This window comes from Macadamia integrifolia, chromosome 14 (genome assembly GCF_013358625.1).
Source record: "Macadamia integrifolia cultivar HAES 741 chromosome 14, SCU_Mint_v3, whole genome shotgun sequence".
Taxonomy (NCBI): domain Eukaryota; kingdom Viridiplantae; phylum Streptophyta; class Magnoliopsida; order Proteales; family Proteaceae; genus Macadamia; species Macadamia integrifolia.
This window is the reverse complement of record NC_056570.1, coordinates 894337-910145: the sequence shown is the minus strand read 5'-3', so window position 1 is coordinate 910145 and position 15809 is coordinate 894337. Positions and strand designations below refer to the sequence as shown.

Here is a 15809-nt window from a genome sequence, read left to right as displayed (position 1 = left end):
CATACCCGATATATACACTATTTGATTTATCGAACCAAACAACCCCTTAGGTGTTGATATAATTCCGCAGGCTCTTTATTACGAGTAATGTGAGATGTGGTGCTTGGCAATCAAACATAGCCAAAAGAGTAATTTTGCAAAGCTCTTTTTTTTTTTGAACCAGCAAAGTTCACCACTCAGCAGTGCCCACATGGAGAGTGACTTTCTTAAGAAAAATGCAAGACTACAAAAGCTTTCTACTTTCTGTCTCTCTCACACCTTCTCTACGGTTGTAGACTTGGCCATTCTGTCCTGTTCCTCTGTTTTTTAGTTTTGATTTCTGTTTGAGGGCGATGATTGCGGTGGGCTAAGGGTAGGGTTATGGGAGATTGGATCCGCTGCAGGCACTGGTACAAGTATGAATAGAATCTTCCCCATGGGGTAAGAAGTGAACTAATGGCACCTCTACTCTAGTGGTGCATTTAGAATGTGAAATCTTCCTTTTATTGTCTTGTAGCATATTTTAAGAGATTTGATTTGAAATCAAAATCATATCATTAAGTATATTGAAAGAATTCAAAGCCTGTAATTTCACTAGGGAGCTGCTCCTTCCTCCACATCTTTCACCGAAGCTAAAAGCAATAGAATGATTGATTCAAAGCTTGTAATCTTGTTGCAAGGACATAGTATCTCAAAATTATGTGATTAACATTGGCCACAAAGATGGAAGAGGGTAGAGTCATAGAAGAATCTAGTTATGAAGCCCAAGTGATTCAGAGAATGAAATTTCTGATTTTATATACGTTAAGAGCGAAGCATGGGTTCAATTAAGTCTTTTTTCTTATCTTCATTATACTATCCTCTTCAAACCCCACAGAGAAAATGCAGAACAAAAATGAGAACTGGCTTGAATCAAAGTTGTAATGTAATCAATGAAATCCTCTTGTTTTCTTGCTTGTGCTGTCCATGATTCAATAACTAAACAAGCGGTTCATATGTGAAACCCCATGCCCTCACATAAGCTACTGGAGAAGTCTGCTGCTTTGATAGAGGCGATAAAAGCCTTTGAGCAGTGATCAATACGTGTTGGTATCCCTGTAACATGCTCTAATGAGGGGAACCGGTGGGTTGGACAGTCCACCGAACGAGAATATTGTCTGCAATCAACTGGTTTGCTGCCTGAGTATAGTGAACGCTGTCCCAGTTAACGTAGCGTGAAGGGTCCTTACAAGAAGCACCAAGACCTCGCTACCATTGACGCTCCCCTTCTTCCCACAAAACACATGATATCCTCCCTTCTTGTACCCACAACATATCTTCAGAGGATCAACGAACCCTGCAAGCCCAGAAATTTAGATGAGTACGGATCAGATTTTAGTGATGAAAGAAGCCTGAAAGTCCAAACCTTGATCCTTGGCATTGGAGATGAGGGCGAATTTGGAGGTACACATATCCACATAGGTCAAGGCCGCATGGGGGAGCTGTTTCATGAGTTTGATCACTCTCTGCTTGAGTTGCCAGTTGTACTCCTCAGCCATGTCGTTGTGAGACTTGAGACACCCCCGCTCATCCAGAAGTCCCGGCTTTGTTGGACCAAGGTACATCACGGACGTGGGCAAGCAACCGATGGGTCCAGTGTTATGTACCCAGAAAGTCCTCGCCCCTTGTTGGTATAGTTGCTGCAACCATATCAATCAATCAATTAATCTTCTCTTTGATTATAATTCAAAATTTCCCAATGTAAATCGCACCACCAAATCTGAAATTTCAAGGGACATAGAATGGAATTACGATTAAGGGTAGAATCCTACCTGAACTGCTGTTGAGAACTTATCAAGAATGTCAGGAATGGTCGCTCGAAGCTGGGCGTCGCTCATCGTCCTGAACCCAACAGAGAGGTCATTCTGTCCGATGTCCAGCGTGTACAGGGCCTTGGAGAAGTCCTTGGGTCTCGGCAGTTTTGCCAGATCACTTTTAGATTTGTTCCTCTGTGAAAGAAAGTTCAGAAACATGCACTGTAACTGTTTGAACTTTGAACTGAAAGAACCAACCACTATGTTATGTTACCTCGATTGTAGAGGTCGCTAGTACGTGCTTTGAACTCGGTGAACTGAGTGACCTGGAAGTCGAGGGAGAAAGGGCTTATGGATGCCACTAATATGGTTTCATTCTGCAGCCGAATGGTTGATCCACCTGTCGCAAAATTCGCTCCACGCCGGTAGTTGCTTCCCACCGAATCCAGATACGCGCTCAAATATGGTAAACCTAAATGCTCAGCTGCAGATAAGATTGAACAGAACCCACCAGTTAGTTAGCTGAAGAAAGAAAGAAAGAAGATGGTGGGTGGTTGGGCGGTGGCTATAGTTCTTACCAATGAAGTCTATAATGAGACGGCCATTGCAGATCCTTCCCGAAGGTTTGCCAAAGAAGTTCTCGCCATTAGGTGAAACAATCGGGACTAACGCAGCTGATATACCTCCAGTATCGGAGTTGGAGTCACCAAAGTTGTAGACCGCCGGAAAATCACATGTTGGTAAAACTTCAGTCGTCACCGCTAGCACTTCTATGCTTAAAACCACCGCCCATGACAGCAACAACAGCCTCCAAGTCCAGACCACCATAACTCTTCTTCCAAACTCCATTTTTTTCAATCTGATACCATACATACGTTACCAACAAACACTCACCCAGTTTATACTCAGCACCATAACTCAGTCTTGAGGAGAGGGGGAGAAGAAAAGAAGCCAAAATGAAAGTGATGCTATAGCTGTAAGCTGTTGCAACAAAAGTCTTATCAGCAAAATAGCAATAAAAAGTCTCTGTAGCAAAATGCAAAACTAGTTTTAATCTTTCTGTCTCCCTCTGTGAAGGAATCTGATGTTTACATGTTAGCCGTCGTTCTGTCCCGTTCCTCCGTTTCGTCGTTCTTATTTCAGTTTGAATTCCACGAAAAGGTTGTGGGTCTTCTCCAACGACTTTTCTTCCAAACACCATCTATGAGATCAACTCCATTCATTTGACCATGTTGTTTGAAATGGATTCGGCTCACTTGTGAGTGGTGATTGTTCAGGTTTTGCCCATAGGTATCTAGGTAATTGACACACGACTAAGCTTTGATCTAACGACTCTCAACGTGGTATTCTTGTTCAAGAGAGGAGTCGGATCCGTTTGGAACAAACTACTGTCATTCTGAGTCGATACGCACAATGGACTAGATAGCAATTCCAAAATGGATCCCATTCTTTAACTTTCATGAACGAGAATGCATATCAAACACATTTCTTTTTGGGTCTCATTACATGTTCTCCACCTAGAATTCGTTTTTGGGATAGTTACTATCACTCCCTTATACTCACCTTATATTTACTTAAAGTCTCCAACCTTGAACTTGTTTTGCCGATTCTCCAAACAAAAACAAAGTTTCATCAGTCCTTTTCCATTGATATTCTACACTTCCTAATTTACCCCTCCACCTAGGTAAACCAACCAGGTTTGCCCAATGTGTACTTAGTTTGATTCCCAAGGTAACCAATGGGGTTTAGCATACCCCATAGGTTTGTATAGTATGGGCAAGAAAAATGTGAAAATCGTTTATTACCATTGTACTGGTGCAGTGAGCATCAGAATGATTGGGAATCCCTTTGGGTGTGTGTTCGGCTGTTCTTAGTTGCCAATTGTTCACTGTAACTCACCGCTCACTATAGACAATTTGAACCCAAAAAAAGGAGAAGAATACAAGTGAGCATTTTCCCCTCTTTTAAACTTGCATGTACAAATTTTTTCCAATTTAGACGATAAAAGAATTCATATGTTATTCTCTTTTTCATCTTTCCTAATATAGCTTAAAGACTTTATGACCCCTTGGCTGTTACGGCACTCTTAACTTTCGTAACGGCGAAAGAGGGTCAATCCCAATTTCGGACGGTGGACATGTGGATCCCACTCTTGCCCCCAGCGACCTTTCGGCGCCATTTCCCGTAGATTTTGAGACATTCTAAATTCTTCCCACCGGACGTCGAGTCCATTCCAATGCCGGTTACGGTTCGCCACTGACTACGGAGGCGACGACTGGTTGGGCAATTCGGAAGTCGGAAACCGATACATGGCAGGGGAGCCTAGTGAGGAGCAGCAGCAGGAACAGAGCGAAGCCACATTGAAGCTTACTGTGTTGAGCGCTGAAGGTGTAAAGGATGTGAGAATTCTAGGAAGAATGAAGTGCTACGCGGTCGCTTGGGTCGACCCACAACGCAAAAGATGTACCAAAACCCTCAACTGCCGGAATCTCAATCCTGCTTGGAACCAGCAGCTTTCCTTTTCCATCTCTCTTCGAACCCTGCAAGACCCCGATTCTCGTGTTACGATCCAAGTCCTCTCGCCTTCTTCCCCGATCCACAATGAGAAGGTCATCGGCTCTACGGTATTGTCCCTCTCCCGAATCCGTTTCGACGAAGAAGAGGTATTCACGTTGCAGCTCTGGAGACCATCCGGGAGGGCTCAAGGTTTGCTTAGAGTCACTGCTCAGGTGGAGTGTCATGTTAACGTCGGTGGTGGGTATTATCCACTTCCACCCGTTGGTTGCGTCACTGGAATTCCCTTTGAGAGCAATTCGCTAGCGTTAGGTCTTGATCAGGCGGCCGCGGTGGAATCTGGGATTCCTGTTCAAGACAATGCGCAGCCATTGTTCCTTGATCGGTCTGTTCCCGTGGAATCTGGAATCGTTCCTACAGTGCCATCGGCGCCGCCGATGCCGGATCCGGTGGATGCTCGGAGGAGCTTTTGGATCGGAATGTTTAGTGGAGCTGTTGCCGCCATCTTACTTGGGTCTGCAGTTAGACGATAGTTAGAGACAATTCGCGTATATATGGAACAAGTACAACCGCTTTTGTATATCTTAGCTAGTAGCTGATGCAATGAGTTTATTTGACCTGATCTCTTCTGAGTTGTTTCGTTAATTAGATTGTGAACATCATCACCATATATTGAATGAATTGAATTAAGAGGAATGAATTTCAGACTGAGTACTGTATTAAATCTGTGTAAATGGATGATCCTCACATGAATTACTTACTTATTGTCATTATTAAGATAGGAATTGCTCTTCTTTCATACTGTGATCCTAATTACTAAGCCCTGCTCGGGGGAAAATGATGGATGAGAGTAAATAACTCATCTGATAAAGGTCTCTGTTACCAGGTACATATGGAGAGCACATTGGCTATATATTCAGTTGTTCTTTCATCTCTGCTACATACTGGATATTTGAAAACCTCCATTTTGTTTCGATGTGTCTAAACTGTTGAATGACCTCAAATGAAAGGTTTTTCTTTCTAAGCTGCGAGAGAAAGAGAGAGATAATGAGCCAAACTGCCATACACCAGGGATTTCAAAAACAAAATATTGGCTAACAACTTTTGAAGTTGTTGGTAGCCATTTCATCTTGCACCAACTACTGTCAATTTCCTATCCCATACTGTGCCAAAGGAACTCCCTCCTGTATTTTGGCCAAGAAGCACTATGGGCAGGTCATCCGGACTCTACTTAGAATGTGGGTTCTTGCCATCTCTTTGTTATGTACTGCTGCTACTAAGATCGATTCAGAAATTGTGGACAAATTGCCAGTTTCTTGTTATTGATTTGATTTGAGATCTGTTGCTGATGTCTAAATTGGTGTTTTTCATTCAGTTGTTTTGAATTCTAGTTTTATTGGAATCAGGAAAATTCATAATTAGGCTAGAAATTTTGTATTCCCTCCAAACTCTTATAACAAAGCTTTAGGTGTCAGAAACAGAGGTTAAATAAGCATTTGTCCAAAGCTGTTAATAAAATGCATGTCTACTAGGTAAGAACAGAGCAGCTAATTAGATTTAGACTGTAATTTCTTTATCAATAAACTTATGGACCTTCTATCTTTTTGATAGTTTCACCCCTCACTTGCACTGACTCCATTCTCCACCCTACAACCTTCAGTCTCAGCCTGTTTCCCTGTCTCCCCAGAATTTTCTTCAGAGATTTGTAACCCTCGTAATGCAATATCAAATGGGGCGAAAGTTTCATAGTCCGCCTACCAAGAGAGGCCTATCTGGTCGACCCATACTGTCTCCCTGCTCACATGTCTAGCTAGTTTCTACATGGAATTGACCAAGTGGCAAAATAAAGCTTTGAAAGTCCAAGACTACCACCTTAATAAACTTATGCACATTCTTTCCATATTTTGACAGTCTCACCCCTCACTTGCACCAACTCCATTCTCCACCCTACACCCCTCACTTGCATGGACTCCATTCTCCACCCGACACCCTTCATTCTCAGCCTGTTTCCTTATCCGCCTAGTATGTTCTTCAGTGGTTTGTAATCCGTGTTATGCAAATATCAAATGGGGAAATAGTTTCGTAGTCCTCCTACGAAGAGTGGCCTATCTGGTCGACCCATAATCTCATGTGTCAAATTTCTGCATTGAATTGACCAACTGGCAAAATAAAGTTTTTGGAAGTCCAAGACTACCATGAGAGTGTATAATAAAACATGGACTATATAGAGGGTACATACAATGAGGATATATTGAAAATTGACAAGTGGCTAATCCAAACTGTAACCTTCTCTATGCAATGGTTGAAAATGGCATCATTATGCCACGTTGCACAACTAGGTTGTCTGTCAAAGGGAGCGTTCTCTTGATAGGACCATACTTTGGAAGGTTTGTTCGGAGTTTGTTGAAGATATTTTTGTCAATTTTCATCCAAATTTTCAGCGGACATTACACCACCATGGGGTGACAAAAAAAAATTATTGCAACAAGCAGCAACTTTCTTCCCAATTGCAGTTTCTTTTTCTTTCTTGAATATTCGAATGCCTATTTTATACTGTATTGTTTCTTTAGCATATGCCCCTTTCTGTAAAGGTCATTTGTGATATTTTTGTTCCAATAATAATGCGGCTTCCCGTTGTTGGTGTTTTAAGTTTCAAAACATTAAGTAAAGACTCTCTAGTATTTTTTTGTTTTGTTGAGTCCTTTTGACAAGTGAAGCAAGTGAGCTTAAGTTTAGTCCTACATTGGAAACTTGTAAAAGTTTCTTGGGGTATATATATAGGAATCAGTCTTTAATGACATAGGGTCCCTTTGTGAGAAGGCTCTCTACTCCCCGAAGTCGAGGTTGGGGTACATACCTTGTATCAATACACACATATACCTGATTTACCTGGAAATTCCTGTACATCTTCAGAATTTTATTTGAAGGTCCAGGGAAACCCTTTTTAAAGGAAAATATTTCAATTAATTTTTTTTTTTATACTGATTTTACAAGGAAATTTTCATGCGTGAGGCTTTTACTTGGAAACAAATAGGGCCTTACTGAAAGTTTTCTCTAAAACATGTCCAGTTGTATATTCAAACTAGGTGTTATATGGTAAGTATTCTTGGAATAGATATTAAGTTTTGAACACATTCTGAAACCTGATTCTTACTCTATTTTTATCTTTCAGAATACGGTATAGATATTGGCCTTAGTGAGAAGGCTGTCTACTCCCCGAAGTCGAGGTTGGGGTACATACCTTGTATTAATACACACATATACCTGATATACCTGGAAATTCCTGTACATACAGGTACCTGTAGATGTCTTCCTTGATAATGTAGGATGAAAGTTTTGAAATCTCACGAGGCTGACTGACGTCCACGTTAATGTAGAATTTTATTTGAAGGTCCAGGGAAACCCTTTTTAAAGAAAAATATTTCAATTAATTTTTTTTTTTAAACTGATTTTACAAGGAAATTTTCATGCATGTGGCTTTTACTTGGAAACAAACAGGGCTTTACTGAAAGTTTTCTCTAAAACATGTCCAGTTATATATTCAAACTAGGTTTTACTTGGTAGGCATTCTTGGAATAGATATTAAGTTTTGAACGCATTCTGAAAGCTGATTTTTACTCTATTTTTTCCCTTCAGAATACGGCATAGATATTGGTCTATGATCATGGATGATCCAAGGAATGCAGCTCACAGTGTTGGCATCAACTAATGCCATTGGTTCCCTCATTCTGCCGGGGCACAACAACTGGCATACTTCCATGGTTTGAGCAGAGTTTAACAATGACATGGCTTATTCAGAGTGGGGTAGCCCGCCTGCAACTAACAATTCGTCAAAAAAATTTGCATCCAAGACCAGGCAACTCAATGAAATATTAAAAGCAAGATGAGTTATCTCGGTTACCCCAAAAAAACTAAGATGAGGCAACTCATAAAGCTCGGTTTGGATGCTGCAATTTGCCCTTGCAGGCGTTGTTCCGACTTTCTATATATTGCATGTTGAGTTCCACTACAGAAAATTTCTATCTGCCATTGACTAGTGACAAGAGAAGTAATTTTATATTAACGAACACACCAGAAAAACACACAGATAACAGTTACGGAGATGCTAAAACAAGCTTAACACCAGTGATTTTGGAGTGCCATGGACGCATCCACATCTACACCTATGTTCACGTCTTCAACATCAGAGAACAAGTGCACCATTGCACGTTCCTTGGCACATCGACATGTGAGACCCCAAGAAATGATTCCTAGGAGTCGGATCTTTCCCAGGCCTCTGCAGCAATCTGCAAGCAGGCAACCGTTTGCAGCTTCACCACACAGAACCTCAGCACAAAGAAACCCACCCCCACCCCCAACAAAAAGCCAGAAAAATAGTATTCCAACTGGTTTAGATGGAGTATTCCAGTCATGGCACAGGGATGACTTGTGGCCGACCATGCGCCCTGCTAGCTTAGGATAATCAAAAGAAAAAGCCATTGCAGTAAGCATAATCACCCTACCCAATTTTTGGCAAGGTTGCAAATTCAACATAAATAGCATCTCAATATACCTATGTGCATGAGAACATCAATATGGTTGACAAAACTGATTAATTGCATACCGTACTACAAAGAACCAAAACTAATGCTGCTGAGCAAAAAAGATGGCAAGTCCACCAAAACTAATGCTGCTGAGCAAAAAAGATGGCAAGTCCCATGACAGTCAATTGGGAATACAATTGGGGGTGGGGGGGTTGTATCTAGGAACAACAAAGGCCGGCCGCTTGACTCGTCATGGACAAAAAATTTGCAATTTTACACCCAGTATGAGGAGGAAACAATAAATTATCCAAGCTTTTCCGCTATATTTCTCGGCCCACTTAGTGCATGAAAGAAAAGAAGAAACAAAAATAACATTATTCTGTCCTGGTGACAAAACGGAAACAAAAAAAACCTCAATGAATCCAGGCCAACAGACTTCTCACCATCTTTCCCTAGACTTGGGCCTGCCAAAGAACAAAGGATGAAAAGCAGGTCAACATTTGAAATAATGACCACAGCAAAATGCACAGTGTGTACATAGATGCATGATTATAGTAGCGTGTACATAGGAACCAAATAAAATCCCCACACAATGTGCAGACAGGTGGTCTTCCCAATCAAGGCCCACAACCAAGGTGTGTGTGTGTGTGTGTGTGTGTGTGCACGCGACGCGTGTGGGAGAGAGAGCTAGTGACTCCTAGTTTGAGTTTTAGAGCACCTTTTTTTCCCTGTGAGTACTTGTCAGCACACCAAATGCAACGCGTTGTGCCAAGTGAGAGTAATAAGGCAAATCCAAACTTTGGATTATCTAGGGACTGGTCTGGATTGGCCACATGTCCAATCTCAGCCTTGGATTCAGTCATTTACCGTTCCCCCTGGTGGTCTATTGCGCACTCTTTACTCTTGAATTTTTTTAATGCTTTGTTTAGCCACGTGGCAAACTCTAATTGAGCTGATATTTGACACGTAAACAAATGACCTCAGGTCCACATGTCCACAAAATTTCAGCCCCATAGGAGCTGCCATGTGGCAGAATGACTGGCTATGGTTGCAATGCATTTGCCACCAACGTGGTAACAAGTTCCCTTTTTCTAGTTTCTTTTTCTTTATTTTATTTAAAGTTTACTAACATCCCGACATGAGCAAAACTAAATTTTGTTTCCTCATTTTGATTAGGCCCAAACACCATGTACATGATCCACAATGTTTGAATTGAAGATAAAAGATACAACTACAATACCTGTCCATGTCTCTATTGCCAAGAAATCCTCTTTCCCTGCCACCCTGAAACGCTCTTCTGTCGTCTCCAGTCCTGGTCCACACATCTCCCGTGCCACGAGACCGAGGCCTCTCAGTAAATTCCATACTTCTGTAGTCCTCTGACAAGCCAGACTGAGAGGGAGGCCTCTCAGGAAAGCCAGCACCCCTCCCTGCTCCAGACCCAGGCCTGTCAGGAAAGCCAGCAACCCTCCCTGCTCCAGAACCAGGCCTCTCAAGGGCTTTCTGGCCAAACTTCACTTTGTCATCCAACTCACGGATCAGCAGTTCCAGGTCCTTTTCCTTGCTCAATATCAGCTCATGTAGACTAGATTGCTCTCCACCAGACTCCAGACTCTCCCCATTTACAGCTACTGCAGTTTCCTTCTCCAGTTCCTTCCTTAGATGTTCTATTTCTTCTTTCAGCATCTTCTCCTCCTCTGTCTCTGGCCTGAAACATAAAACCAGATATCAACTGATTTACTTCAAAAATTGCTCAAAGAAAGTGTTGTACGGAAGAATTAATTTACACATCTCCTTGTGATCCCTATGGGTTGCTAGCCTAGAATTTTTTAATGAGCACATCATCAGGAAAAACTTGCCATAACTGAAAATATTCACTCATGTATTTCATCAAAATGTTAAACAGAATATTTTGCTCCTCATAAGTTGCAGCACTTTATTTATTTATTTTTTTTTCTGGGGTGGGGAAGAGGGAGAGGTAAAGAAAAAAAAATCTTACTGAAACCTTTTATTCAGCACATACAAAATCCTAGTTGTACAATTTTGTTTCAGTGTAAGGACCAAAATTGTATCCTCCTAAAAAAAATTTCAATCCGAATATTAAAAGTTTGAACGACTTGGTCATCTAACAGGGGAGTCCCTTGGATAAGCCAAAAGTCAATTGGGAGCAAGGTTTGAAAACTCCATATCAGGAATGGGGTTGTTCAAGGCCGATACTGATCCGATACCAAACCGGATCGGCCAGGATCAGACAGAAATACCCCTGCTTTCAATTAAAAAATCCATTTTTGGACTATTTTACCCTTCGTCCATATTGAACCATTGATACGGTATCGGACAAGAATCGGGAATGGTCAAAACTGATTCCAATCCGATTTGAACAATCCTATCTGATCCGATCCAATTCCTCAAACCATGATTGGGAGGCCTAACACTGAAACCAACTGATTAAGTAATCACTCCTCAAAGTCAAAGCTGAGACTAGTTAATAATCGGTTGGTCGGTTTCAGTTTTTATCAGTTTGGGCTAATTGGTCTGTTGAGTCATTTTTGTCTCTTTTTTAGATAATTGTTCCTTGATCGGTCGGTTTCGGACTATAATCCATTTCAGTCATGATAGGCCCTTACCCAGTTTAATTGGGTAGGACCGAGACAGACAGTGCAGAACCAAGAACCGAAACAGGACTGTTTATTAAAAATTTGGTTCAGTTTGGGCTTAACATAATCAGTTTTGGATGGTCCAGGCCTGATTTTGACACTCCTACTCCACAGGGGATTTTGACACTCCTACTCCACAGAGGGGTGTTGTTCCCTTTCAATTGAAAAGTAGAAAGGTCCTTAAAGACATAGCATTTGCTTCAAACTCTGTGGGATGTTAAGCATGTTTGAGAAGTGTCATATAGGATTCTGAATCCAATCTTATTCTAAAACCAGCATGGAGATCCATAGTTTGAAAATTCGTATTTTGGTCTCGTATATACTACTTCAGTTGAACAGCATGAAAAGAATATAAATGGTAGGAGGCCTACAGGATGCAAACAACCAATAAGTTAGAGATAGCACAGAATTTCGGTTGAATACAACCAAATAGCTTTCAATATAAGAATATCCGGAGAAGAGAAAACTATTACAAAAAAGTTGACAGCCAAAAAAGAATAGCAGAACAGAAAATATTAAGCTAAATAACTATGTGCTATTCTATGATACTAGATACTTCAATATGTATAGAGTACCTGTAGGCTGTATCAACAGGATAAATTATTGGTCTAGGGTCCTACGAATAAAGCTTATCTTGGCTTAGAATACTAGGAGTACAGTCCAGTCATCACGATCCGAAGTGTTGTGTACCTTGAAACCATAATGGTTGTATGACATATTCCAATTTGTTAGCCAGCCCTTAGGTCTTTTCTGAACATAGCACCTGGCCTTGGCCCCTTGTCTAATTTCTAAAATTGCAATATTGATGCTTTCTCTCAAAATATAACACTGATTGCAACCCCAGATTTTCACTTTAAGCTACATCTTAATATGTCAATGCTGTCTCGCTATGTTACCTGGACTCTTCAAGCAATATTGATGCTTTCTCTCAAAATACAACACTGATTGCAACCCCAGATTTTCTAACATTCACTTTAAGCTACACCTTAATATGTAAATGCTGTCTCGCTATGTTACCTGGACTCTTCAAATTATGGGCCATATCCATGTCATACCGAGCTGACAATTACTGTATTCCAATGAGAATGTAAGAAATGGAATCTTTGCCATACCAAGCTTACCATTTGCCGTGTCCAGGAAACATTGCTTTTTCATGATACTGTTTGAGTTGAGAAGGCCACAAACATAATTCTCCAAGTCTAAATCATGTGGTATAAAGCATACAATGCAAGGCACCAAACCTATGCTCCAATACCAAATTGCCGCAAATCAAAACATATAACCTAAATTGAAGCTGTATCATAGAACAAACAGGAAATTTTGGATTTCCTCGGAAGATTAAAAGAACAGGGAACTGCATACCAATGGCCTTAAAGAGACATAAATCTAAGCAGATAGATAGAGTAGAAAGAAAACTGGTGGAAAAAAGGCATAGGAATAAGTTTCCCACAGGAATCCTCCTCCAAGTTTGGGAATCTATCAAAGTATCAAATAAAACAAAGAATTAACTTTTACCGGCTGATTAACATGGATACAATTAAATCCATGAATGGATACAAGTAAAGATTGCAGTTTCGATTTTTTGAGCGAACACCCAGAAACCCTCTCTCTGCAGAATCCCTAGCGGGAGAACACTCAATGAAGGCCACCAGCTGGACTGCTCCCCACCCTCTCCCTAGTTCCTCTTCTTCTCACGCCCTCTTCCTTCTGCTTCCTTCTTCCTCGTCCTCCCTCCTCCACAGCACTTCTTCCCCTTCCCCCATCCCTTCTTCCTCTTCTTCTTCTCTTGCCCTCTCTCTTCTTCCTCCTCCACTCCCTTCCCCTTCTTCTCCAGTGCTTGCTAGCGTCAATCACCGGAGCAGGGTTCGAGATCGGTTAACTCGATCAGTGTCGAGGCCGCTGCAACCACTTGGCTCGTCTTCCCGCCGATTGCTTACCCTGCTGGGCCTGTTGATGACTTGGTGCTGGCCCCTTCTGGGCTAGCAGCTTCTCGGTCGCTGTCACATCAGGCTTGCTGCCCTTTGGATGCCTCTCCCGCCAGGCCTGCTGGACAACCTTCCGGTTGGTCTTCAGACTCGTCTGCTCCTTCGATTCAACCTCTCAGTGAGCTATTCGCCATGCTTGCAACCATTTTGGACACAACTCTCGCCAGGCTTGCCTGTCCCGTTGGTCGTCTCCCATTTCGGATGCTGGGCTCACTTGGTATGTCCGCCTGCTCGTAGCTTCGGCTGTCAACCTTGTCTGCGTACCCTGGGGGGCCTGTCTGCCACTGGGAACCTAGCTTTTTGTCTATTCGTTTGCCTGTTTGACACCATCCTGCTTTGCCGTTCTCGGTCAACACTTCGTCGTTGCCCTCATAAAGGCCGACGCCTTTTTGCCTTAGAGACTCCTCCCGCCAAGGTTCAAGGTATCAGGTTTCGACCCTTGGGGAGACTGAAATTTCGGTCGAAACCTGAAAATTTTCGAGGAAACCAGGGAATTTTTCCCAGGTTGGTGGAAACTTAGGTTTCGACCCCCCAAACAATGTTTTTTTCTGCTTTTCTGTGTAGATCCTATTTTAGACATTTCTAATACATTCACATCATTAGTTTTATAATAAAAAAAAAACACACACACACACACATAAAGTTATACCTGTGTGGTGAACCAAAGGTTCAGTAATCATTATGCTGAGTTGTTGACTGAAAAACATTGTAGGTAAATGCATTTTCAAAAACAGGAAAAAAAAAAATAACATGCAAAAAAAAATTCGGTCACCATGAATGCATGATCGGGTCCTCCTAAGTAACATATAAAAAATTTACATAATTCTACTCAATTTACAAGTACATTCTATAAAAAAATTGATTTTTGGGGAAGTTGAGACTTACCTTTTTTGTCAAAGTTGTCTTTCTTATGTAGATGAAGCAAGAACCACCCTTAGATTCAGGCAAAAAATGGAAATCTCCACTGTTTCCCTAAGTTTCCCACTCTTACGAGAAAAATCTAAGAAGAGAGGGTCGAATTCTGCTAAAAAAGGCTTGGATTTCTTTTTAAACTAAATTATATAGGACCTAGTTCCACCCAAAGGGTCGAACCAATTTGTTTGGTCGAACTTTCCCATGTTTCAATTGAAACATGGGAAATTTTGTCGAATTTGGTCGAAACATGGTCGAAACCTGTGACTTTTAAAAATCACAGAGGACATATCATTTCAACCCTTGGGGGTACGGTTGAAACCTGCAAAATTTTGCAGGTTTTGATCGAGTTCTCGAACAATGCCTCCCGCTAGGCCAGTTGTTGGCGGCTGGGAAAAGTTGTGTCAAGATGTTAGGATTAGGGATTGTGGTTTTCTTCCTAGTTTAGACCGATTTGCCCTCCTCAGGTTGGGCATCCAGAACGACCTATTGAAATTTGGTGAGGCCATATGGACCCTGTTGGATGCCCTATTGGGCTTTTGTATCCCTTTTGTATTTGTAAATCCCCTTTTAGGGCTATATTCCCCCCACCCTTCTTTTAATGCATTTTACAATTCACCAAAAAAAAAATTGCAAATTCTGCCTGACCCAACCTAGCTAGTTTTTCTAGCCTAATGTAGTATATAAGTACCAAAAGATAGTATATAACATCTAAATAGTCAATCACATGCCTTGGACATTAGACACAAAAAAAGCTTGAAATTATAAATGTTTTATGTATAAGACAAATGTAACATCCCTAACATTTTTATGATTACCAACTAATAGTTTATAAATGTTTTATGTATAAGACAAACGTAACATCCCTAACATTTTTATGATTTCCAACTAATAGTTTATAAACGAATACATTATTAATCATAAAAATATCTTAGTCAAAAATCCGCCAACCCATTAATGTATACAAACATCCATAAAAACATGACCTACAATACATACTGATGTACATACATTCACATATAGCTAAACATTTAGGAAAAAAAATGTCCAACCATATTTGATGATCTTCCAATTGTATCCATGCAACTGATGCAAGGAAGGTTCACGGTATCGGGTTTTGACCCCTGGGGAGACTAAAATTTCGGTCGAAACATGAAAAATTTCGAGGATACGAGGAATTTTTCCTGGAATGGTGGAAACTTAGATTTCGACCCCCAAACAATGTTTTTTTTTTGGGTAATTTACAGCGCCACCCCTTGGAGAATGCCATTATTATAGGGACACCCCCTCTCTTTCACCAAATTAAACTCAGACCCCCTACCGTCAGTCTCTGTTAAGTGATGCTATGAAATGACATTTTAACCCTTATAAGTAAAACACCCTTATCTTATTATCCCAAAAATACCCCTCTCTTCACACGTATACCGTTTCATTATCTCTGTATCA

At 41.1% G+C, this 15809-nt stretch overlaps 1 protein-coding gene and 1 pseudogene across 1 annotated transcript; both read right to left on the bottom strand.

Moving 5' to 3' along the window:
* Window positions 1–801: 801 nt before the first annotated feature.
* On the bottom strand, window positions 802–2676 carry LOC122061452 (annotated as a pseudogene).
* Window positions 2677–8861: 6185 nt separating this feature from the next.
* Window positions 8862–10544, bottom strand: LOC122060977 (eukaryotic translation initiation factor 4B2-like). Its single transcript, XM_042624115.1, has 2 exons — window positions 10050–10544; window positions 8862–9273 (listed from the first exon to the last, which is right to left on the bottom strand). The coding sequence occupies exons 1-2, from the start codon at window positions 10493–10495 to the stop codon at window positions 9249–9251; spliced, it is 471 nt and encodes a 156-aa protein (XP_042480049.1). The 5' UTR covers window positions 10496–10544; the 3' UTR covers window positions 8862–9248.
* Window positions 10545–15809: the final 5265 nt, after the last annotated feature.